The sequence below is a fragment of the Jatropha curcas genome, chromosome 2 (genome assembly GCF_041381405.1).
Source record: "Jatropha curcas cultivar XTBG-Jc1 chromosome 2, XTBG_Jcur_1.0, whole genome shotgun sequence".
NCBI classification, from domain to species: Eukaryota; Viridiplantae; Streptophyta; class Magnoliopsida; order Malpighiales; family Euphorbiaceae; genus Jatropha; species Jatropha curcas.
In genome coordinates this window covers 32,895,431-32,916,802 of record NC_143152.1, presented here as the reverse complement: position 1 = coordinate 32,916,802, position 21,372 = coordinate 32,895,431, and the positions used below count along the sequence as shown (strand labels likewise).

The following is a 21,372-nucleotide window of genomic DNA, read 5'->3' as shown; positions in this document are numbered from 1 at the left end:
ATCGCGCGAGAAGCGCGGGTGCTCCCTTTTCATCGCTACACGTATGGCCCACGTCAACGTTATCGCACTCAAAAATCTTAGCACTCTCCTGGGTCCCACTCCCTTAGTTTTTGTAATACAATTTTCTTTTGATAATAGTTCTTTAAAAAATTAATAAAAAATAATCTTGATTGCTGTATTCTCTAATCAAGAATAATTTTATAAGAACCAGAAAAAATATTTCTATAATTTTACCCCTCGTATATGAAAATTTTAAAAAATAAACAATATATTAAAATTTCATATTGGTCGAACCAGTAAAATGAACAGGTTAGATAGCGAAGTGAATTATATTAGCAGACCAACCTTAATTATTTATTGGTACTGAAATATCACAGCTGAAGGTTTTACCATAATATAAAATATAAAATAAAATTTAATTTGGATGTACAAGGGAAAATTAACATTACCATATTTAATTAGATTTGTCCAACATGGCCACTGTTAGGTCCTCCCAATGTTAGGACTACTCCTTGAAGATCATTTCTCTGCTTTGGTTCTTTGGCTAATGTTGGACCACCTGTTGTTACTGGATATGTTCTACTCATTTGAGTTTCCCGGAAACCCTGACCGGCCGGAAATGTCGATGACTGCCTTGAAGGCTTTAAGGTTTCAATGTGAGAAAATGGTAGACTATTGATAACTTGGTTTGCTGGAGTTGACCCTCTTGAGGGAACTTCAGGTGCCTAATAACATAAAACTTACTAATATGTTATTGCTAAGTAACTTGAAATGAAGATGCTTAAAAATGAAAGAAAACGTAAAAGTATTGAATAAAGGAAGCTTACAGGTGCAAACAAGACTCCTCGGAAGATTTTCCCATTAACAGTTGCAGTCATCAGAAGACCTGAGTCAAATGCTCCATCAACTCTGCCGCGGACCTCGGCACCAATCTTTTAAATTAAAAGCCAAATAAAAGAAAATGTTAAGCAAGAATAATGAAGAACATACACAATTGACAATCCAAACTTACCAGGTTTTGAATAGGGCCTGCAGCAATATCTTTCGGTTTTTCTTCGATAGCTGGGAAACGAAGTCCTTGTTTACCTCTACTATGAACAACATGAACACATTGTTCAGGTCTTTTGTGATGTCTTAATATTTGGAGATTGTATGGAGTGCTTGTTTGGAGTGTATTTCCAATTAATTCTTTTTGGTAATTAGTAGCATCATTAGGTTGGCAATTTCTTGGAATTTGATTTAATTTGAACAAATTAAATCCTTGAGCAGGTGTAATGGAATCTGCCGCTTTTCTAACTGGAGTCTGCTCTTGATCGGATTGCGATGGAGAAGAATGTTGAGAGAGTGAAAGAGAATGTTCTTCCTGTTCCGATTCAACCTCCCATGACTTTGAATTAGCGGTTCTTTTCCTTTTTGTATATGGAATATCTGAAATGCAAGACATAATGTTAAGAATATTTACCCTTATATATGCTAATGAAAGACGCAATCATATCATTTTAAACCAACCAGAAGTGAACCAAAAAGCTTTTTTCAATTCTGATTCCAGTCCATGAACTCCTTTCCTGACTGAGTTATTTTCAGCTCCTCCAGGAGCCTGATTCCAATGTTTTCCGAAAATTTTGTACTCGGAAATATTGTGACGACCATTAGGATGTGTTGCTCCAAGCTGCAAGATCAACAACTCGTTCAGAGGACGTTCATCCTCTCCGCATCTGCATACATGCATACAAAAACTAAGAAAATAACTTTCACTTTCAATAATTTCGTCACAATTAGTATTAGTGAAGCCAAAAGGTTACCCTCCATAGATAGCAATATCCGAGTCCGTAACAACAGCAGTATGAGAAAATCGCCCTTGAGGTTGCTGGCCACATATATCGAGTCGAGTCCACGAACAAGCAACCACATCGAGAACCCAAACATCATTGTAATAATGTTTATCTCCAACTCCACCAATGACATAAACCTGCAGAATGCATAAAAGCACATCTATGATTATGTGCTATCTTATCCAAAAACCAATTTGAAAAAGAAACACTCAAATATTACTTGCCTTGTTCCCGATATTTACAGCAGAATGACCTGCTCTGGCACGCGGCGAACATCCTTGAACGATAAGCTGTCAGGAAAAACAAAACATCAAATGTTAAGACAATTTACCATGTAAAAAAAAAAAACATCACTTGATGACTGCAAATAAGTTCAATACCTTTGTCCAAGTCATCGTATCAGTATCGAGTACATCAACATCGCCATAATACCGGTCATCGCAATCACCACCATACACAAAAAGTTCATTACCTATTGCAACAGCACTATGACTATCCCTGGGAACAGGAATATCTCCCTTAACTGCCGGACACCTCCATCGCATAGTCTTAAGGTCTAAAACATGCAAATCATTTAAATAATTTGCTTCACCTTCTCCACTACCCCCAAATATCATTATCATATCATCACCAATAAGCGTGGCAGTGTGACTCTCGCGAGGACTTGGAGGAGTTCCTTTACATTCAGGGTGAAACCATTCTTTCGTAACAAGATCTAATACATGAAGATCATTTACTTTCTTAGAGCCATTAGTACCTCCAAATACGAACATTTGACGCCCCACAACAACAGCACTATGGCTATCTCTCGGGCCCGGTCCTTGCCCAGTAGTTGCAAGAGTATCCCAAGACATAGTATCAAGATTTAGAGTTAGGACATCACCGAAATGCAAACCCCCGAAACATCCCTGAAATCAGAAAACAGAGTTAGTATATTTTGACCATGGAGGTAAAGAATGAAAACTGCTAGACAACACGTTACAAATGAGATAGTTCAAGAACCTTTTCTTTTGGTACTGTCTTCCATTTTATTTTTCCCTTTCAAGAATTAGGAAACATGATAGAATTGGCATAACCAAAATTAGAAGCAAGTTTTTCTATAATTATTATACTAAAGAGAAAAATCCGATAAGTGAAATTCATCATCTTGTCTTCGATTGAATGTTGCAAAGACAAAGAAAACAAAAAGTAAATAATCATTATGAGGAAACTATTTTCTTTTTTATTTTCTTGTTCCTGCAATTTACTATATGGAAGCATAAATATAACAATAAAATAAATAGCACAACAAATGGAAAGAAAAGGAAAGAGGCTAAGAGAGATAACCCAAAGCATGAAAAATTGCTACTATATCAAGAAAGCAGAAAGAAAATTAGCCTCCTTCCTTCCAACAAGAACTCTTCAAAAAAGTACAGAAATTATATAACCAACACCATACAGAACAATAAAAAATAGGAAAAACCTAAGATTCTTGAAGAAAGTTTAGGTTTCCTTTGCCAAATATATTACTAGACAAAGAATAAAGGGCCAAATTCTAATTATAACATGAAACAAAACTAGAGAGAAAAAAAATAAAAAAAACATCTCATGACTTAACAATAAAGAATAAAAAATAAGGTAACCAAAAAGCCAAGTTTATCAAGGTTTGCACTTCAGACCCAAAAAAATAAAGAAAGTAAATAACAAAACATACCCCAAAGACATAAACAAATCCATGAGAGTAGCAAGCAGAGTGCCCCCATCTTTGAGAAGGATTAAATCCAAGCAACTTAGGATAGAGCCACATTGCGTTTTTTGTTGCAGTTTCATCTCCAAGAGACCCCATTATAATTAATTCTCTCTCTGTCTTTCTTTCTTTCTCTGTCTGTTTGAGTGTCTGGAAGCTGGAAGTTTAGTCTACTTGTTAAACAGTATTTAGCCTTGACAAGGATAAAGAAAAGGGTGGAGGAAAAAATAGAGTAGAGAGGGTCAAAAATAGAGTAATATATCAACTATCAGTGTCAATAGACATGAAAATATGGGCGCTTTCAAGTCTCAATCACTGTGGCAACCAACATCAACAGGAGGTTGAAGTGAAAACAGCAATTTAATTGATAATATTATTTATCTTTAATTCTTTCTTGCACCTTTTAAAAGATATTCTTCATCAAAGAAAAATAAAAGAAAATTCTTTGCTGTTAGAGAATATATAAAACAATTCATGTAAAATCATAAGAACTTGACTGTTGATTGAGAAACAAAGACAGAAAGAGAGCTTTTTTTATTTTTCTTTTTTCTTTTTTTGCATTCTTTTTAATTCTAAATTTGTTTTTACAAATATAATTGTTTGGTCACTTTTCATACTTGTCTAACTGAAAATGATGGAGAGTGGGGGCATTGGGTTGTGGGAAATGATGGGAAGGTGTTTGATGAGTGTCATTTGTAAGGATTTTTTGACAGCATTATAAGTTTATTAGGAGAAGGACAGGAAGAAAGCAAGAAAAGAGCTTTTGTTTCCCTTTTCTTTTCTGCTAAACTCACATGTTGGGTTTTAATTAATTTCTTTCTTTCTTTCTTTCTTTCCTTGCTAGAATGATAATATTGGGATTGATGAAAGGAAAGTTTTCCTCTCCATACACTTTCTTTTTTTCTTTTTCTTTATTTATTTATATCCATTCACCCACCTCCCAATTTTCAAGGTGGGTTATTGATGTGGATCTAGAAAGAAATGTCTCTTCTCTAGGCTCTTTGGGAAAAGGGTGGGGCTTTGTGTTGTGCAAATTCTTTTCTAGTTTTGGAAAATGGAATGGTTTTTGTTTCTCTCAAAAGGTTTAGGTTTCTGAAAGTTCAAAAGCATATAATTAATTACTTAGTTAATTAGTAGAATACATAAGAGTTTGGCATTTTCTTTTTCTTTTTTTTAAAATTTTTCTACCTTTGTCTATACATAACATAACAAGCTTAGTTATTATGAGTTTGATATGATATATAGTATAGTGTATGCCATGAAACTTGTGCTTTAAAAAAAAAAAATGATATGACAAGTCTGTTGGGTCATGCACATGGAGACCATTTTTCCTACTGCTATGACTCCTTTTTCCATTTTCTTTTATTTCCCTTTTCTCCCTTCAAAATTACCAAAATTAAAGTTGTTCAATAATTGAGACTGTCATTTCCTTCAACAATTAAATTAAACCTGTCATATATAATTTCACCCCTTAGCTACTCAAAATTACTTATTAAAAAATAATTAAAAAAAGAAAATTGATTGGTCCTCTATGGTGAGAAGAAAGAAGCTGCAAAACAAAAACATAGTATTGGACGCACGAAACGAGGGAAGACGTAAAATACACGCGAAGAACACGGGAGATTTTTACTTTCTCGCCCTTGATAGATTCACGTGAGGGACTTGCCCTTTCTTTTCTTTGTAACTTGAAATCAAACCTTTTTTTTTTTTTCCTTCTATTCAATTATTCACTTCATTGCTTCCTTTATTTTTAATTTCTTGTAAAGGGAAAAAAATAAAAAAGACAAGACATCTGTCTTATCGAGGATGTGTTAATGTTGGTGTTTCAAACTTTTTGTACTAAACAGTAGTAAATTAATCCATTGTCATTTGATTAATTTGAATCAAATCGATTTAATCAATCATTTTTAACTATTTTTTAATGATTTTTTCAATATTTCTTTACGAAAATTGAAACTGAATTCGATTTACTAAAAATACACCAAATTAAATTAGTTATACCAGTTTAACCACGAATGCTCAATCCTCAATATACTCGAAAATAAGTCATTCTTTACCTTTTTTTATTATTATTATTATTATTTTTTATAACCTTGCATGTACAAGAATAAGAATTTCATCGAATGCATAAGAAGAGATTACACGTACAAAAGTAAAAACCAAGGAAATTAAGGCTTATTTTTATATTTTTTTTTCTTTTTCAAATTCAAGATAGAAACAGTTAATAAAAATTTGCATTTCTTGGAATATGAATGGCTCAACGTGACGGGTACGTGCAGTTGATTGATATCATATCATAACTTATAACTATTCCATTACACAAACCCACATATACTGTTCGAGATTCCCTAATAAAGAGAGAATAACCAAAAAAAGATTTTATCCTTGTAAATTCAAACTAATGGAGTGTTAAATGTGCAAATTACGAATATTTATGTTTCTTTTGCAAAATAAGGATCCGAAAACCACTTATAGGGAAAGACCATCATGAAACTCGAAGCCAGATTAAAGATTTGATTACCCACATACTAAAACTTCAACCAAAAAAATGGATTCCTTCCAAAGAATTGAATAAATCAAACGATTTACATGATTTACATAGCGTTATGGGGAATAAAACTTTGTTTCAACATTGTCACTATACATGGTGCAATATGATGTGACTGATTTTCACACCAAAGCCGTGCAATTATAGAAACAGCTACCAGTAAGTTACTAGAGAAGATGTTACCTCAGGCTTCCTGCACCAGCAGACGCTAGAACATGTGTTCTGATATTGGCATACCTTTGTCTTCTGTTATAGTTAAAATGCCTTTTACTATAGCAACTCAGAAACAGTTCAGAAAAGAAAAGCATTCTGTAACCATTTTTCTACCCAGAACGAATCAAGGATGATAATCAGATAGCGAAAAATCAAACCATGCCTTCGACATAATTTAGATTTTTTATGTCTGGAAAACATCTGGAAAACATGCATATACTTACATTAAGAATCATAATCTAGACTCGTAGGAAAAGAGATTTCTTTGTGCATCTGTTGGATTCAACAACCATTGGCAGAACATCCATGCTGCACCAACCACTGATAAAAGCGATAGTATAGCCAAAAATCCAAAATGTGAAGCATCATTAGCAACTATTGCCACTCCCAACATTACTGACTCCGCCAAACTTGCAATAGAAACCTCTGTTGCCCCTATAAGATTTGCTTTAGATGATGGGATTCCGGTTTGGAGAATCTGTGCCCCCACAACATCATATGACATGTGTCCCAATCTTGACAAAACCTATACATATCGAGTTTGGTCAAATCACCTCTGATGTCTCAAAATAATTGCAAGCAAGTGGGAGAGAAGAGTAACAGCTTGCATGCACCTACATATGATATATCTTGATACTGATATGAGATGTCTGATATAATTCCCAGAAGTATACACACCAGAGTAGTAATGGTTTTGGAGTTTATTTATCATGTTTCAAACTAAAAATTTATTTTCCAAATTATAAACTAAAAATTGATTTCGTAGTATATGTATGTAATGAGGAAAAAAAATGATTCTTACAATCAATCCCAAGAAAAAGAGAGGAGGGCTGTTCTGTGAAAGAGCTCCACTCCAATATACAGCAACAGCTAGGGTGAGAAGTGAAGCCTGAAATACCAAACCAGCAGCTCCAGCCTGCTCAAAGAGAAAAGAAATCTAAGAACCAGAACTATAACTCAGAAAATTTAACAGATCTGTAGCAACTATGTGAAGCATAAAGTAACCTTCAAAATGCCCAGCTGCCTGACCAAGGTTGCAGATAGGAATGTTGCCACAACGCCCATTGAAGCACATAATCCACTAAAACCCCCAATCATAGATGGATTTACTCCTGTTAGCAAAGGGAAGCACAGAATCCACATAATTTATATTAGCAAAGGGAATTAAATGAAGAATGTCAAAAGGTTTACCAAATTAAAGCTTATAAAAAGTAAATCCTCATCAATGGAACTTCAAAATGAAATGAAAGATGAGATCATCTTAGAACCAAATAAAAAATTGTCATCAGCTGACATATCAAAACAGGGCAATAATCAACCACACAGAGATACCTCGAGAAAAGACATACGGATATTCAATATACCAACAGCATAAGCATGTATGGTTACAGAAAGAAGAATATTGGTGATAACTTTAAGAAATCAAGTTTTGAGCAGATTTCTAAATGTGAGTTGACATTGCTTCAACCTTGAAGTCAGATACAGAAGTAAAGAACCCTGGATCTGAAATTCTTTTAACACTTGAGATCTATAAAAAGTGAATGACAATTGGGAAAAGGTTCTGAAAAGTACCACGTTGTGTTAGAAATGCTGTCATCAAACTGCCCGGAGCAAGAACAACATTAAAGTATAGAAGAACATAAGAAAGGCTTGCAGGAAGAGCTGGCTGTTGCATGTATTCCTTCCACCCAAGCTTGATGGTTTCCAGTCCTCTATCCACTGCTTAAAGGAAAAGATAAATATAGCCAGAATTTTTGAACCATTTTAGAATAATAATATCCCGTAACTTTTACCTATGCTGTCAGCATCAGCAGTAGCTCCTTCAGTTGACTGTTTGCAACATGTCTGGAAAGATCTAGTGTGGTCAAGCACCCCAGTAGACAGCTTGTTGGTCAATATTGTTAGCGCAATCTGATAAAAAGGTGTTGATAGTTACAAACAATGCAGAACCCATTATTTAGCAAGAAGATACTAAAAGAGTAATTACCATAACTGGTAATGACCATATCATTAGACCAGCAGCAATCTTCAAGCAGGTCACTGGATCATATTTGGAGAGAAGAATGCCAAACAAGGATGCTCCAGCTATCTGTAATTAGTGGTTACATGACAAGTGAAAATGATTTTACCAACAGCCTAATATATGAGGGTAAATAAGAATGAATATAAAATGCTAAGTTCACACCAATTTAACGATAGAATGCTCCCCAGTAGTTGGAAATGAAGAATCACGCATGGTATTTCTTATATAATCCATAAGTAATCTTTTGAAATTGTGAATACCTCACACAGAAGATCAATTCGACTAAGAACAGCATTAGCTTGTGCAAGTGCAATTGGCCTATTCATTCCAGCTAACTGTACACACGAGAACATTACATTAGAGCGTATATTGTGATAAACTTCCCCAAAGAAGGAGAACAAAGAAAAGGATAAACACCAAATATATAAAGTATCAATGGAAGCACAACAAGCCAGTACCAGCACAACCCAATCCCGCTCCATAGCCACCCCCAATGCTACCCCACATAGCCTCTCGATAGCCCCTGTAAAAACAAGTGCAAGAAACCATGGCCGGAGAAGAATGGATGATGCAGAAGTAGGAGAAACAGTATGTGCATGAATGATCATAGTTGCAGAAAACAACTGAGCAGCCACCTGAAAGAAGCAGATGAATGAAGAGCAAAATCAGAAGAGAATAGTCCTTATCCAACTATTTAATTTATAAAATAACAGAAGGTACCTGGACTACATTTAAACCAATTGAAGAAGGTATTCTGGGATGATAATCCATAAGTTTGCCAACCAAAGGACCACCAACAATTATTGCAAGCTGTTCAAGACAGAATTTGTCAATAAATACCTTCCACCTCTAAATGTATTGATTCAACTTAACTATTGGACAAACCACAACCTTGGTGAAGAAACCCATGACTGCCACTGGTAGAAGGCTTGGATGAATCAATGCAATTGCAGAAGGCCAAGCGAAATTCCATAGTTGTTCTACTAAATTCCCAGCCAGGAAGGTAGCATAAAGTGCTGACATACAAGTGATAAAGGTGATTTGATATCAGTTCAAGAAAATATTTAATCCTCTAACTGGTAAAGAACTGATTTTGAGGAAAGGTCAAAACCTATGTAATCACTAAAGTAAACTAGTTGGAACACTTACTGAGCCAGAAAACTACAAGTTCAAGCAAATTAAGTATCTACCACCGGTAGAGATTTTCTAACTAAAATGGATGTCAGACATCAAAAGAAATAACTTTATTATGCAACATACAACATTACCATTGGAGATGCTAGCCAAACATACCAAAGATGTCAAAGATATTGCTTAAGTTTTGAGAAAGGAGAATTTATGAATCCCTCTCACTGAAATTGACTCAATGAAGCTGATTAAAACTCATGATCAGGAGAACGAGATGTTTCTTAAACACACAAACATATTAACTTGATTTTCAATCGCAGAGACTTGGCATTTTTTACCTCTAATTACCAAAAGAGGACTTAAGTTCAGAATTTCAAAATGCACTACTTGCACATTATGGAAACTTCAGGATCCTAAATGATTAAGCTGCATATTTATATCATATGCTTGATTATAAGAAGAGATTTCTGTTTCAAACTAATAAAAGAGAGTAAGTAGACTTAAGTAGAAGACCCTTTACCATATAATCCAACTGGATGAGCTGGAGTTGCTGCAAGAGCATTTTGCTCCTCCTCTGATAAAACCTAAAAGCAAACATCAGAACGACAAAAGGATAATAAGTCGTTATGACATACAGGCACTAAGTTGAGATGACATTCAAATCAACAATAATAAATCAGAAAGGAACATACAGGCAATGAAGTCAAAAGACTATCCACAAAAGTCACTTCAGCTAGTAAACTCAGAGGTTCAGCCTCAAGGATATCAGAATTAATATGAATAATAGGGGTTGAACATTCATGCTCAACTATTGATACATTTGGAACCTCATCATCGGTGAGAACATGGCTGCACTCTAAGTCAGAGTTTGTAAATGAGCACCTTGAATTTAAATTGCTGAACCTACAACAACCGCAAAGCAAAAGGATAGTTAATTGCTACCGTAATTATCTAAGTTACCAGAAAATTCTTGACATTTGATTTTACCGCCCATATATGTATTCATTTAACTCCCACTTTATGAATTGACTCTATGCATCATTGAGAATGCAGTTTCCGCAAATGTGAATAGGATTCAAAATTTATTCACATCTATTCTTGCTAACGAGAAAATAGAAACAACAGCAGAGAAAACGAAAAATAAATCAGAATTAGATATAAGGCTTTATGTCATTATGGCCTTAAAAACAGAAACAAAAGCATTAGTTGATGGAAACGATTAAAGAATACTCCTTTGATTGCCAGAGAGTAGAGAGCAAAGAAAAAGGAAAATTGAATCCACTTGAAGGAAAGAATAACGTCAAAATAAGATAAGACTAGGCCCCACGATAAAGTTGATAAACTTCAAAGAAGCAAAGTTGCTATATTTTTCCACTTCAAAAAGTAACAGAGAGCCCCAACTTGATTCATCCACAAAAATAAGTAAATATTCAAATTTTTAGCTTAGATTGTCCTTGCATTTTCTCAGCAAGCAAAAAGACAATAAGCTTTTTATCCTGTCAATTCCAAGACTTAATAAACTAAGCTAATTACGCTGCAACCAATAAGTAGAGCTCCCAAAGACCATTAATTTACTCAAAAGTCCAAATTCCTTAACAAGCAAAATACCTGAACGAAGATGAAACAGAACTAAGGTTCAACCATCGGCGAGTAGCGATGCGATAGCGGATTCTGGAAGCATGCGGTGCCGATAAAGAAGCTTGCCGTATCGAGAAGAGATAAGAATTAAAAGAGAGAGTGTGTGAAACTGAGACCATAGCCATACTAATTTCAACTGCTTTAACTTTAACAACTTCAAGTACCCCAACTTGAAGAAGAAGGACGAATTGGTACAAAATTCCTGATTATTCATGCAGCCTCCGAGAAAGGATAGTAAAGAAAAACAACACTAAAGTGTCCTTTGGCCTAATTTCTGTGGGTACATTTCATTACAAATGGTGTCAGAGTTTTAGACGATTGTATTATGAGCAAGAAAACGTTTTTTCTTTCTGGGTCAGTTTATTTTCAGATGGGTGTAGGGGTATTACGAGCAAGAGAGGCTCATCAATGCGGTGGTGTTGTGTTATGGAGTCCGCCAGTGGGCGGACAATCCAAGTAGGAGTCTTGCAACCTGTGTGTGGCTATAAGTTTTGATGAGTCATTATTCATTAGGTTTTTTATTTTTGTAGAAAGAAATATTTGGACCAATCAGATTTTGCCATGCTGCTTTGTGAATTTCCACAAATAATTTCTAAAATTCAACCTACACACCAAACAATTTAGAAACTTCCTTATAAATGACACCTATAATCTAACCCGTTGTTTTCAAAATTATGATTTTTTAAGGGAAAGAAAAACAAATAGATGACACCTATAAATCTAACCCAATGTTTGAAAACCATGATTTTTTAAAGGAATGAAAATATGTGTAGAAAATAGAAATTAGGATAAAATTTACTTAAGACCAATGAATCAAATTGATAAAAATATATAATTTAAAAATTATTGTCACTTTATTCTTTTTCTAGAAGAATAGTCATAAATATACTCTTCATGGATTTGACTTTCTTTATTTTAAAATATGTAAGAAAATATAATTTATAATTTGCCTTAGAAAATTTTAGATAGTGTTTTGCTTGGGCTTTAAATCGATATAACTACTTTTAATTAGAAAATTATAATTCTTCCAATTAATTAAATTTTATATCAACATGTGAAAGCTTCTTTTTAAATTCTAGTTTCATCCTTCTTTTTTCATAAATAAAAAGATAAAGCTATTATTCATTATAATGAATAGCATATATATATTGAGAAAATAAAATACAATTAATAAAATATTAGAAAATAACAAGATAGACCTAAAATAACATAGATTGGTAGATCTCCCCTTTACATCTGATTTAAAATTTATAATGTCAAAATAAAAAAAAAAAATTGTAAATAGATATTCACCCTAAAAATATTACAAATAAAAATTGGAGCCTCTCTCTCCAAATAGTGTGAGTTTATTATTTTGAAAATTTATATCCTTATGATAACTTTAAATCCCTTACCTCAGAAAAACACATATACTTATTGAATTTGATTTATATTTTGCAAATAGTTTATTCTCATTTGCTCCTTTTTTTTAAAAAAAATGAAATTAAAATTACATTCGAAACAAATGACTTTTATTAAAATAGTACAGCAAATCTTAGTAAAAAAGAATAAGATACAACAAGACATTCTGTTTTTCCCCCTTTTTTTTTCTTCTTTAGGGGAAATAATCATCGGATTTGAGGTTGTTCTTGAATCCATCTACTTGAGGTTGTTGTTGAATCCATCTATCTCCATTTATGAAGTGATTAATATTAGTTAATTTCTTCAAATCGCGAGTTGATAGTGTTTTCTCCCATTTGACTCGTCGAGATTTATTTGCTCCCGGTCCAAAACAAGAAACTTCCGAGTACTTAATACCATTCCTTAATTATAAACAAAAAATTCGATTGTTAAAATTATGAAATTAACTATTAGTAGGCATTAAGATTTAAGAACATATCAAAGATATGTCAATCAATTGTAGTTTTTTTGATATATGTCAATCAATTGTAGTTTAGTAAGTCTTTTAGAAGTGGGAGATAGTGTCGAGTTCGAGTCTTTTTTATTATAATAGTTTTCACAAATTTCATGAGTAAAAAAAAAAAAAAAAGGAAAGGTGCGGAAATCTTACTCTCGACCAATAAAAAACCATGCTTCCCAACCCTCAGGCTTGACAACATCGGACAGGTAACTTGTCCTGAACACCACTGTTGAATATTGACCATATGCTCTTCCTAGATAAACAGGGCCAGTCCCATATATATAACATGACAGGAATGAAAAACCATCTTCATCGTTTGGGCTTCTCCTCCCTTGAGCTGTAATATAACCTGCTGTTCCATTTAAAATTCCAGTTTTTGCATTTATAACACATCTCTGCACCAAAAAAAAAAAAAAAAAAAAAAAAAAAAATCAACATAAAACTGGAGGACTTTTTTGTTGATTAAGGCAGTTATTTTGGTTTCCGAGAAACACACTCGCTGAAAGGATAAAAAACCTTTATGTTCTACTAGTTATTTTTATTGGTTCTTTACGGAGAAAAAGCAACGAATTCGTTGGCTAACAGCTTAAATTGTGTGGCAGGTACGCGAAAATGGTTCAACAATTTCTTCTGGTTATATGAAAAAAGAAAGATCTATATTTAATTACCTGGTATACTGATTGGCCTCTCCCCCAAATGAAATCTATTGCACCTTCAATATAGCAAAACTTAAAATAGTGACGGCCCTTGAAATCTGTTAAAGTGTCTTGCACTCCATAAAATCCACATCCATAGAAACTTGCCTTATCGGAATATATGGTTGCTGCCGGTGCCCATAAAATACTTCTTCCGGCTGCCCTTGGTATGACCAAATTATAAGTGTTCTAAGAAATAACAAAAAAATAACAATAATATATCAGCATTTGAAGGCTTCTAATATGAATATTTAGTAACCCCATCTTTATTTAAACAAATCTTTGACTTACATTTTTTTTTTTTCCAAAAAGAACAAATATAAACATTCACTAAATTTATTAATAACTTTTACGATGAATAAGGCTCGAACCCGAAACCCTTCCACCCGTTACATCCATTACAAAACGGGAAAAATTCAATAAAATCATATTTGATTGAAAAGGTTAATTCACCTTGAACGAAATATTAACCGCAACAAAATTATCTGCATTCAAAATAAATGTAGAGCTTCGGGTAGAGCTACCACAATCTCCATATTGAATCCGAGTTGTTTTCCTGCTCTCTCCTTGAAGAATAATAAACTGTTTATCTACAGGGACTTCAACTTTTTCACTAAATACATAAAAAAATATATATATTGAGCTTTAATTATTAAATTATTTTTTGGAAACTAATGAAAAAATGGGTTTCAGAATGTACTTACATGTAAATACCTGGTTTTACATGGATGAGAGTCCATTGATTGTTTTTTGAAGGCACAGAGTCAATGGCTTTTTGAATGCCAGTGAAGTGTCCTCTGCCTTTTTGATCAACTATGATAGTTTTTGCAATTGTTGCTTCTTCTTGTTCGTAGTGACTGGTTCTGGTATAGTTTGCTTTGGATATACCAAGAAAGAGGAAGAAGAACACCATTACAAAGTAGAGGTTGAAATGAAGAAGAGACATTTTTTATTTTATTTGGAAAATCATATGATGATAAAATACTTGTTGTTTATAGCTTCTTTTGTCCATTTTAAAGAATCATTTTGTTATGATGTCATAATTAATTTATTATTTTTTTTAGGTAAGTATTGAATGTAAGAAAATATTTTGCAAAAATATCTAGGATAAATAAAGAGAAATCTTCTGTTTAGATTAATTTTTGTAAGAAAATTAGTCTATACCCATCTTTTAACTTCCATAATAAACATTTTGGTGATTTTTTTTCTTTCATTCATCAATAATTTGGTGATATGGAGAATCTATATGTATTTGGTAGAATTAAATTTATCTCTTTAATAATCCATATGTCAAATAATCCAAATGTCAAATGAGTTACGTGATAAAACACGTGTTGCAAGAAAATAACGTCCGGATATAGGTAAGAAATTTTCGGATTTTGATAGTTTTATGTAATGAAATTGCAATTAATTTGTATTTAATACAAATAAGAGTTGAATAATTATATCAAATATGGGTAGGAATTAATTTTAGAGAATATAAGTTCGATTTTTCAAAAAATCACACTTGCTGAGAGTTTTAAAAAAATATTTATACTCTAGAGTCGGAATTTCCAGCTTGCTGTTCAGTTTCTTTCTATGATTTTTTTTTTACTAAATCGGTAAATTAGTAAATTTTAACAACGGGAATGGTTAAAAAATAACCGTTTCTAAAAAGTAACCGTTTATATTAATTTTAATATATTATTTTTAAGAGTATTAGCAAAGCTTTTAAGTAAGATCAATTCTCGTTTAACTTTTAATGTTTGATGATAAAATTCATAAGTTACAATCTCTATTTTTAGAAATTAATTAATTTTGTTGCTTTTCAATTAATTAGTTATTTTATTAAAATTTTGTTGTTAAATAAATTTTTTTTTTTTTTTTTTTTTTTTTTTTGCAAATTTTACTTTTGAGTTCTCTGTGTCTACTTAGTGTACGCAAGAACTTATCTAGTTTAGTGCTGAAGCTTGGCCCACCATATCTACAAAAGAAGATGTAATGTTAAGCTTTTCATGTACCTTGCTCAAATTCTTGATAGAGTAAAGAAATATGCATACAGCAATGGCAGCCAGAAATCCTCCATATCATCATTCACCAACACCAACAGAGCACATACCCACTTCGAAAATCTCCCAAAAAACAATCCTAAACCTCCTTGATACTAAATGCAAGTCTTCACTTCAATATATTTCCCAACTCCATGCTTTGATATTAAGAAGTGGCCATTTTCAAGACCATTATGTATCTGGTACCATGGTGAAATGCTATGCCAATCCCCATTTCAGTAACCTGGATTTTGCTTTCAGGGTATTTGATTATATCCCAAATCCCAATGTTTTTGTGTATAATATTATCATTAAGCGTTGCTTAGACAATAATGAACCTTTTAAGGCAATATATTTTTACTACAAAATGGTGGCTACCTCAAATTCAAGGCCTAATAAATTCACTTACCCTACTCTATTGAAGGCTTGTGGGATTACAAAAGCAGCTAAAGAAGGGTTGCAAGTACACGCTTATTTGATTAAACAAGGGCTTCATGGAGATGGGCATATCAGAAGCGCTGGGATTCAAATGTATGCTAGTTTTGGTCACATGGAGGCAGCTCAGCGAATGCTAGAAGAAGATGGTGAAACTGATGTTATTTGTTTCAATGCAATGATTGATGGGTATTTGAAGAGTGGAGATTTGGATAAAGCTAAAGAATTGTTTGAGAAAATGGAAGATAAAAATGTTGGTTCTTGGAATGTAATGGTGACTGGTTTGGCTAGGTGCGGAATGATTAAAGAAGCAAGGGAATTGTTTGATAAAATAACTGAAAGGGATGATATTTCTTGGAGCGCTATTATTGATGGTTATGTCGAAGGAGGGTATTATAAGGAAGCATTGGAAGTATTTAATGTAATGCAAAGAGAAGAAATTAGGCCAAAGAAATTCGTTTTATCAAGTGTTTTAGCTGCATGTGCTAATGTGGGAGCTCTTTATCAAGGAAGATGGATTCATGCTTATGTGAAGAAGAATCCTACTTTTTTGGATGCAGTCTTAGGTACTGCATTGGTAGACATGTATGCAAAATGTGGGCGGCTCGACATGGCTTGGGATGTATTTGAGACAATGAAAGATAAAAAGGTGTTCACTTGGAATGCTATGATTTGTGGGTTAGCAATGCACGGTAGAGCAGAAGATGCAATTGAGCTGTTCTCTAGGATGCAAAAGGAGAAGTTTAGGCCAAATGGGATTACCTTTGTCGGTATATTGAATGCTTGTGCACATAAAGGAATGGTGGATGAGGGTTTAAAAATGTTGGATTGTATGGAGAAAGTGTATGATATTAAACCTGAGATGGAGCATTATGGGTGTATAGTTGATCTCTTAGGAAGAGCAGGGCTTTTGGCAGAGGCAGAAGAGCTTATACATTCAATGCCAATGGAACCAAGTGCTGCTGTTTGGGGAGCACTATTAGGTGGTTGTAGAAAACATGGAAATGCAGAATTAGGTGAAAGAGTAGGGAAGATTTTGATCCAATTAGAGCCGCAAAATAGCGGTCGATATGCATTATTATCGAATATCTATGCAAAGGCTGGAAGATGGTATGATGTTGAAAATTTGAGGAAACTAATGAAAGAAAGAGGAGTTAAGACCACTCCTGGAACTAGCATGATTGATTTGAGTGGTGTTGTTCATGAATTCAAAATGGGGGAAGCTTCGCATCCACAGATGAAGGAAATATACCTGACGTTGAAAAAAATGATTGACAGGCTAGCATTGGAAGGCTATTCACCAGATATCTCTCAAGTTTTGTTTGACATTGAAGAGGAACAGAAGGAAACAGCACTACAGTACCATAGTGAAAAGCTTGCAATTGCTTTCGGACTGATTAACACAAAGCCAGGTACAACTATCCGTATTATGAATAGTTTAAGGATTTGTGAGGATTGTCATTCTGCTATCAAGCTTATCTCTCAAGTGTATAATAGAGAGATTATTCTGAGGGACCGTGCGCGTTACCATCATTTCAGGAATGGAACATGTTCATGCCAGGATTTTTGGTGAACTAATTTGCGAATTAATAATTGTAAATTCTAAACCTTGTTTTCAAAAGCTTTACTACTATCTATTAGCAATTGACTAATTGTTAGCAGAAATGTAAACAATGACCAATATATTTGACTGTTCATTTAAAACATTCCCCTATCATCCAAATAGCAATAGCATTACAATTCCTTTTATTTTACCTGTCATTCTTGTATTTATACACACCAAGTATACAATAGTCATGGCTTTTAGTTAACTATATTGTTTAGCTTAAGCGCAAAGAAGCCATACAACCATGACAAAAGTATCATCAAATAACAAGAGGAACATAACTACATAAGTTCTAGTTCAATACCATAAAATTTCCTAACAGTGTGGAATACACTTCTAAGTTGCACTTAACGACCAATTTTTCACGCTACATATTTACACTGCTGCTGATCAGAATCAATTAACAAACCTTCTTTGGATTGCAATCATTCGAATAAACATGATGAGTCTCTATTGATGATCCAGATGGGTTCCTATAATTCCCATAGTTGCTGTTTGGTTCATTATCATCACTAGTAGTGTTGCTATTGTCGTTATTGTTAGTCTTAGGATCAACTGTCGGCAGTGAACCTGTCACTGGATTTCTGTCTGTATTTGATTTTCCATGTTCATCATTTGGCTTAATATCATTATCAACAGCAGTAGCAGCGTTGTTAACCGCACCTGGCTCATTGGACTGGACCTGATTATCAGTTCTTTCATTTTTGACTTGCTCTAAATCTAGCCTTCTAGCTTCAACTTGAAGATGCAACAATAATGCCAATCCAAGAATAAGTAGAATTGTAATCACCTTCATTATCATCCTGTACTTTTCAACCAATAACTAGTTCTGCATGCAAGCACTTAAAGTTATAAGATTAAAAAAGCAATTTATGAATGCACTTGAAATTGAATTGACTAAGTAATGCTTCTCTACATACCTTAACCTTATCTTCCTCGTTTAAAGCAAAAAACTGATAATGAACATTACTCCAAGGAACCAAATTTATACAGGAACTTTTTATCTTAATCATGATTAGAGAGTGGGATAGGTAGGACTAAAAAAGGCGGAAATAAAAACACAATGATGTAGTGGAGTAATCACATTTTTTTAACGTTATTGGAAGGCCATTTATAGGCGTGCTTCAAAGTGGCCACCATATAGAGTAATTATCGATAAAGATGAAAATTAAATGAAAAAGAATAACAGAAAATATGTGAAAATTTTAGTTCTTTCTTTTAATTTGTTTTTCGTATTATTATTAGTGATATTTTAAGTAATTACATGAATTAGATTAAATTAAATTAGTTTCTGGTTCAGATAAAGTCATATTCATTGCCACTAGAAGATTAAAGCAAAATCTTTCTACATGCTGACCAGTCTCTAAATAAAATCATGACTAATAATAAGGATAGAAGACTCACTTACCAAATCGATGATCAAGTTTACTCTTATCTATTTTATTTTTTCTTTTCGATTTTTTGAAGCTTGATTATGTTGTCACTATATGGTTCAACAAGCGTCATCCAAAATATACAGTTTACTGCACTATGTCCTAGTTAGTTATAGCATGGTTATTGGTAGGTGGATGATAAAACTATTAGGTCATTTTTAGCAAGTGTTCTTGATAATTATCTTCATTTTGAAATCAGAAAAAATAAAGATAGGCTTGCTTGCTTCTTTACATACTAAATAAGATGAAGTGTAATAAATTAGCCATAACATAAAGGTGATTTGGTTGCCACGCTGATGCAAAATGGGTAAACATGGAGGGGATAAATAGACTTGGCACTTGCTAGGGTAGACAAAGTTGGGCTTCCAAACTGTATCAAGAGACTCTGGACCAACTTATCTTGTTTTGACATTACACAATTCAGCTATCTAGCCCCCTCTTGGTTGTAAGCCAATCTATTCAATCTCGTTGTACATTAAGCTTAGGATTTGGATCCAATCCATTACTAAAATTATCTTAATACAAAAAACGGTGATCACCAAGTGGATAAAGTACCAGACTATTCTAGGCTATGACTCTGTGCTTTTGTCCTAAACAAAAGAAAACCAACAGCAGTTCAAAAAAGTGAAAAGAAGAAAACCTGCACATTTCTTGGCCAAAGAGCACATCAGAAACAGGGTTCCAGATCTTCCTGCCCAATGTTCAAAGAAGAAAACCTTTATAATAAGAGGCGATATATTAAGAAAAAGGAAAGAAAGAACTTACTCATATGTGCAATGCGTGAGGCAGGTGGATGGAGTTCAATCCAGCTCAACTCAAGCTTGTAATGTTCCCTGCCTCTCTCTCTCCACGTCTCAATGTTATTTTTGGTGTCTGTTGTCCAATATAGCCCTCAAAGAAAGCTGTTTGCCGGCAATCATTAATGTATATAGTTACATAGTTCGTGCAGCCATCTTATGTTAATTATAGCATACTATTCTTTGGTAGATTTATGACATATCAAGTAAAAGAAAATCCACCTACTGGTCTAAAATTATTATCTCAAATGCACATTATCAAACAGAACTAGATGGAATTTCAATATTGAGTTTTGGATATAGTTTTCAGAAAAAAAAATGCAGTTCGCATATGAGAATATAATTAAAAACTTTCACAAATATATAGTTAGCAACCACGATAATGGTATTCTTACACTGGGAATTGACACAGATTATGCAGAGCTTAAAGGGAATATATCGGATTTCCGAGAAGAAATCACCTTGCCTTTAACCTGTTATCATCTCGGCTTCGGTTCATCATACAAACACTTGTGCAAAGATCTGAAATTTTTTTTATAGGATCGAGAATGATAATAAGAAGTTGTGGAGAAATTACAGCACAAATGAAAGAGAGAGAGAGAGAGAGAGAGAGAGAGAGAGAGAGAGATAATTTTCAGTTTTCACATACCCAAGTTGCGCGGCTTCATCAATAGACATTGCCAAGTCACCATGTGGCACGTAAGCAATAAGGAACACGCGGAACAACCTAATCTCGTAACATGTCTTCTTGGAAGCCATCTGGTTTACCACGTCGCATTTCCTTTATCCACGCCAGCAAGATAATGCCACGTAGGAGCAACTAAGCCACGTGAGCAACAATGGCCCACGTGGGAGAAAATTACCGAGTCAATCAAGGACACATCGCGGCAGCTAATGACACGTCAGAAACTTACTAACAGTTCATCCAATAGAAGACATCATCGTATGGTTGACACGTCGACAGGATTGCCACGTCATCAAAAGGAGACCACGTTATCTTGAGAATAGCTGTCAGTAGCCATACACAAAGACGAACCTCCGCTAGCGGCTCCCACCGCCGTCGTGGCCACAGCCTCAGGCAACTCCTGTTACGCTAATCTTCCCGTCCTCGATTGACTGAAACAACAGTAGGTCACATCCTTAAGACAAACCATGTTTCCTAATCGAAACATGATGTTGTCGATGAATTTTCTCTCTGGTCCGAGACAGGGAGTCGCAAAGAGAAGAGGCCGTTGAACAGTTAATGCAAACCCAATTTGATTAATGCAAACACATTCCTCAGCCACTTAAATTCCGGAATTTTGAAAAAAAAAAAACAAAAAGGAGTGGATAAAGTAGCAATTTATTCAATCCCTTGAGTCCTAACCAACC

The 21,372-nt window shown here is 33.9% G+C and overlaps 5 protein-coding genes across 11 annotated transcripts; 1 reads left to right on the top strand and 4 right to left on the bottom strand.

Annotated features, from left to right (window-relative positions):
- Positions 1-315: 315 nt before the first annotated feature.
- LOC105647428 (uncharacterized) lies at positions 316-3,894 on the bottom strand. The gene is made up of 8 exons (XM_012233510.4): positions 3,526-3,894; positions 2,213-2,740; positions 2,057-2,122; positions 1,803-1,969; positions 1,510-1,715; positions 1,013-1,428; positions 828-932; positions 316-725 (listed from the first exon to the last, which is right to left on the bottom strand). The coding sequence occupies exons 1-8, from the start codon at positions 3,655-3,657 to the stop codon at positions 459-461; spliced, it is 1,887 nt and encodes a 628-aa protein (XP_012088900.1). The 5' UTR covers positions 3,658-3,894; the 3' UTR covers positions 316-458.
- Positions 3,895-6,093: 2,199 nt separating this feature from the next.
- IREG3 (iron-regulated protein 3) lies at positions 6,094-11,587 on the bottom strand. Of its 2 annotated transcripts, XM_012233513.3 has the most exons (14): positions 11,079-11,587; positions 10,163-10,373; positions 9,991-10,054; positions 9,234-9,358; positions 9,063-9,152; positions 8,801-8,977; positions 8,603-8,677; positions 8,307-8,408; positions 8,113-8,230; positions 7,892-8,038; positions 7,325-7,431; positions 7,122-7,235; positions 6,544-6,845; positions 6,094-6,352 (listed from the first exon to the last, which is right to left on the bottom strand). In XM_012233513.3, the coding sequence occupies exons 1-13, from the start codon at positions 11,231-11,233 to the stop codon at positions 6,552-6,554; spliced, it is 1,779 nt and encodes a 592-aa protein (XP_012088903.1). In that variant the 5' UTR covers positions 11,234-11,587; the 3' UTR covers positions 6,094-6,352; positions 6,544-6,551. The 2 variants fall into 2 exon arrangements, with proteins under 2 accessions (XP_012088903.1, XP_012088902.1); XM_012233512.3 differs by having other exon boundaries at positions 6,094-6,845.
- Positions 11,588-12,567: 980 nt separating this feature from the next.
- Positions 12,568-14,648, bottom strand: LOC105647815 (putative pectinesterase 29). Its single transcript, XM_012234042.4, has 5 exons — positions 14,408-14,648; positions 14,157-14,316; positions 13,677-13,892; positions 13,159-13,403; positions 12,568-12,910 (listed from the first exon to the last, which is right to left on the bottom strand). The coding sequence occupies exons 1-5, from the start codon at positions 14,614-14,616 to the stop codon at positions 12,703-12,705; spliced, it is 1,038 nt and encodes a 345-aa protein (XP_012089432.3). The 5' UTR covers positions 14,617-14,648; the 3' UTR covers positions 12,568-12,702.
- A 1,018-nt stretch (positions 14,649-15,666) lies between these two features.
- LOC105647430 (pentatricopeptide repeat-containing protein At5g66520) lies at positions 15,667-17,869 on the top strand. Its single transcript, XM_012233514.4, has one exon. It carries the CDS (start codon positions 15,735-15,737, stop codon positions 17,736-17,738), a length of 2,004 nt encoding a protein of 667 aa, XP_012088904.1. The 5' UTR covers positions 15,667-15,734; the 3' UTR covers positions 17,739-17,869.
- Positions 17,870-18,016: 147 nt separating this feature from the next.
- Positions 18,017-21,272, bottom strand: LOC105647816 (uncharacterized). 6 transcript variants are annotated; one of them, XM_089718482.1, is made up of 5 exons: positions 20,651-21,272; positions 20,397-20,523; positions 19,970-20,106; positions 19,845-19,895; positions 18,017-18,600 (listed from the first exon to the last, which is right to left on the bottom strand). In XM_089718482.1, exon 5 carries the CDS (start codon positions 18,571-18,573, stop codon positions 18,172-18,174), a length of 402 nt encoding a protein of 133 aa, XP_089574608.1. In that variant the 5' UTR covers positions 18,574-18,600; positions 19,845-19,895; positions 19,970-20,106; positions 20,397-20,523; positions 20,651-21,272; the 3' UTR covers positions 18,017-18,171. The 6 variants fall into 6 exon arrangements, with proteins under 6 accessions (XP_089574608.1, XP_089574611.1, XP_089574609.1 ...); XM_089718485.1 differs by having other exon boundaries at positions 20,463-20,523; XM_089718483.1 differs by lacking the exon at positions 20,651-21,272 and having other exon boundaries at positions 19,845-19,920; positions 20,397-20,640.
- Positions 21,273-21,372: the final 100 nt, after the last annotated feature.

Bases quoted from the DNA above. Each gene is read 5' to 3' on its own strand.
- LOC105647428 (XM_012233510.4), bottom strand. From the start codon at position 3,657: ATGGGGTCTCTTGGAGATGAAACTGCAACAAAAAACGCAATGTGGCTC. The intron at 1,970-2,056 runs GCAAGTAATATT...TGCATTCTGCAG, and splicing joins CTGTAAATATCGGGAACAAG to GTTTATGTCATTGGTGGAGT. The intron at 933-1,012 runs GTAAGTTTGGAT...TTAATTTAAAAG, and splicing joins CAGGCCCTATTCAAAACCTG to ATTGGTGCCGAGGTCCGCGG.
- IREG3 (XM_012233512.3), bottom strand. From the start codon at position 11,233: ATGGCTATGGTCTCAGTTTCACACACTCTCTCTTTTAATTCTTATCTC. The intron at 9,359-9,990 runs GTAAAGGGTCTT...CTTGTATGTCAG, and splicing joins TCATCCAGTTGGATTATATG to CACTTTATGCTACCTTCCTG. The intron at 8,039-8,112 runs GTAAAAGTTACG...TCCTTTAAGCAG, and splicing joins TGCTGATGCTGACAGCATAG to TGGATAGAGGACTGGAAACC.
- LOC105647815 (XM_012234042.4), bottom strand. From the start codon at position 14,616: ATGGTGTTCTTCTTCCTCTTTCTTGGTATATCCAAAGCAAACTATACC. The intron at 13,893-14,156 runs GTGAATTAACCT...GTTATTTCTTAG, and splicing joins CGGTTAATATTTCGTTCAAG to AACACTTATAATTTGGTCAT. The intron at 12,911-13,158 runs GTAAGATTTCCG...TTTATAATTAAG, and splicing joins TGGTTTTTTATTGGTCGAGA to GAATGGTATTAAGTACTCGG.
- LOC105647430 (XM_012233514.4), top strand. From the start codon at position 15,735: ATGCATACAGCAATGGCAGCCAGAAATCCTCCATATCATCATTCACCA.
- LOC105647816 (XM_089718482.1), bottom strand. From the start codon at position 18,573: ATGATAATGAAGGTGATTACAATTCTACTTATTCTTGGATTGGCATTA.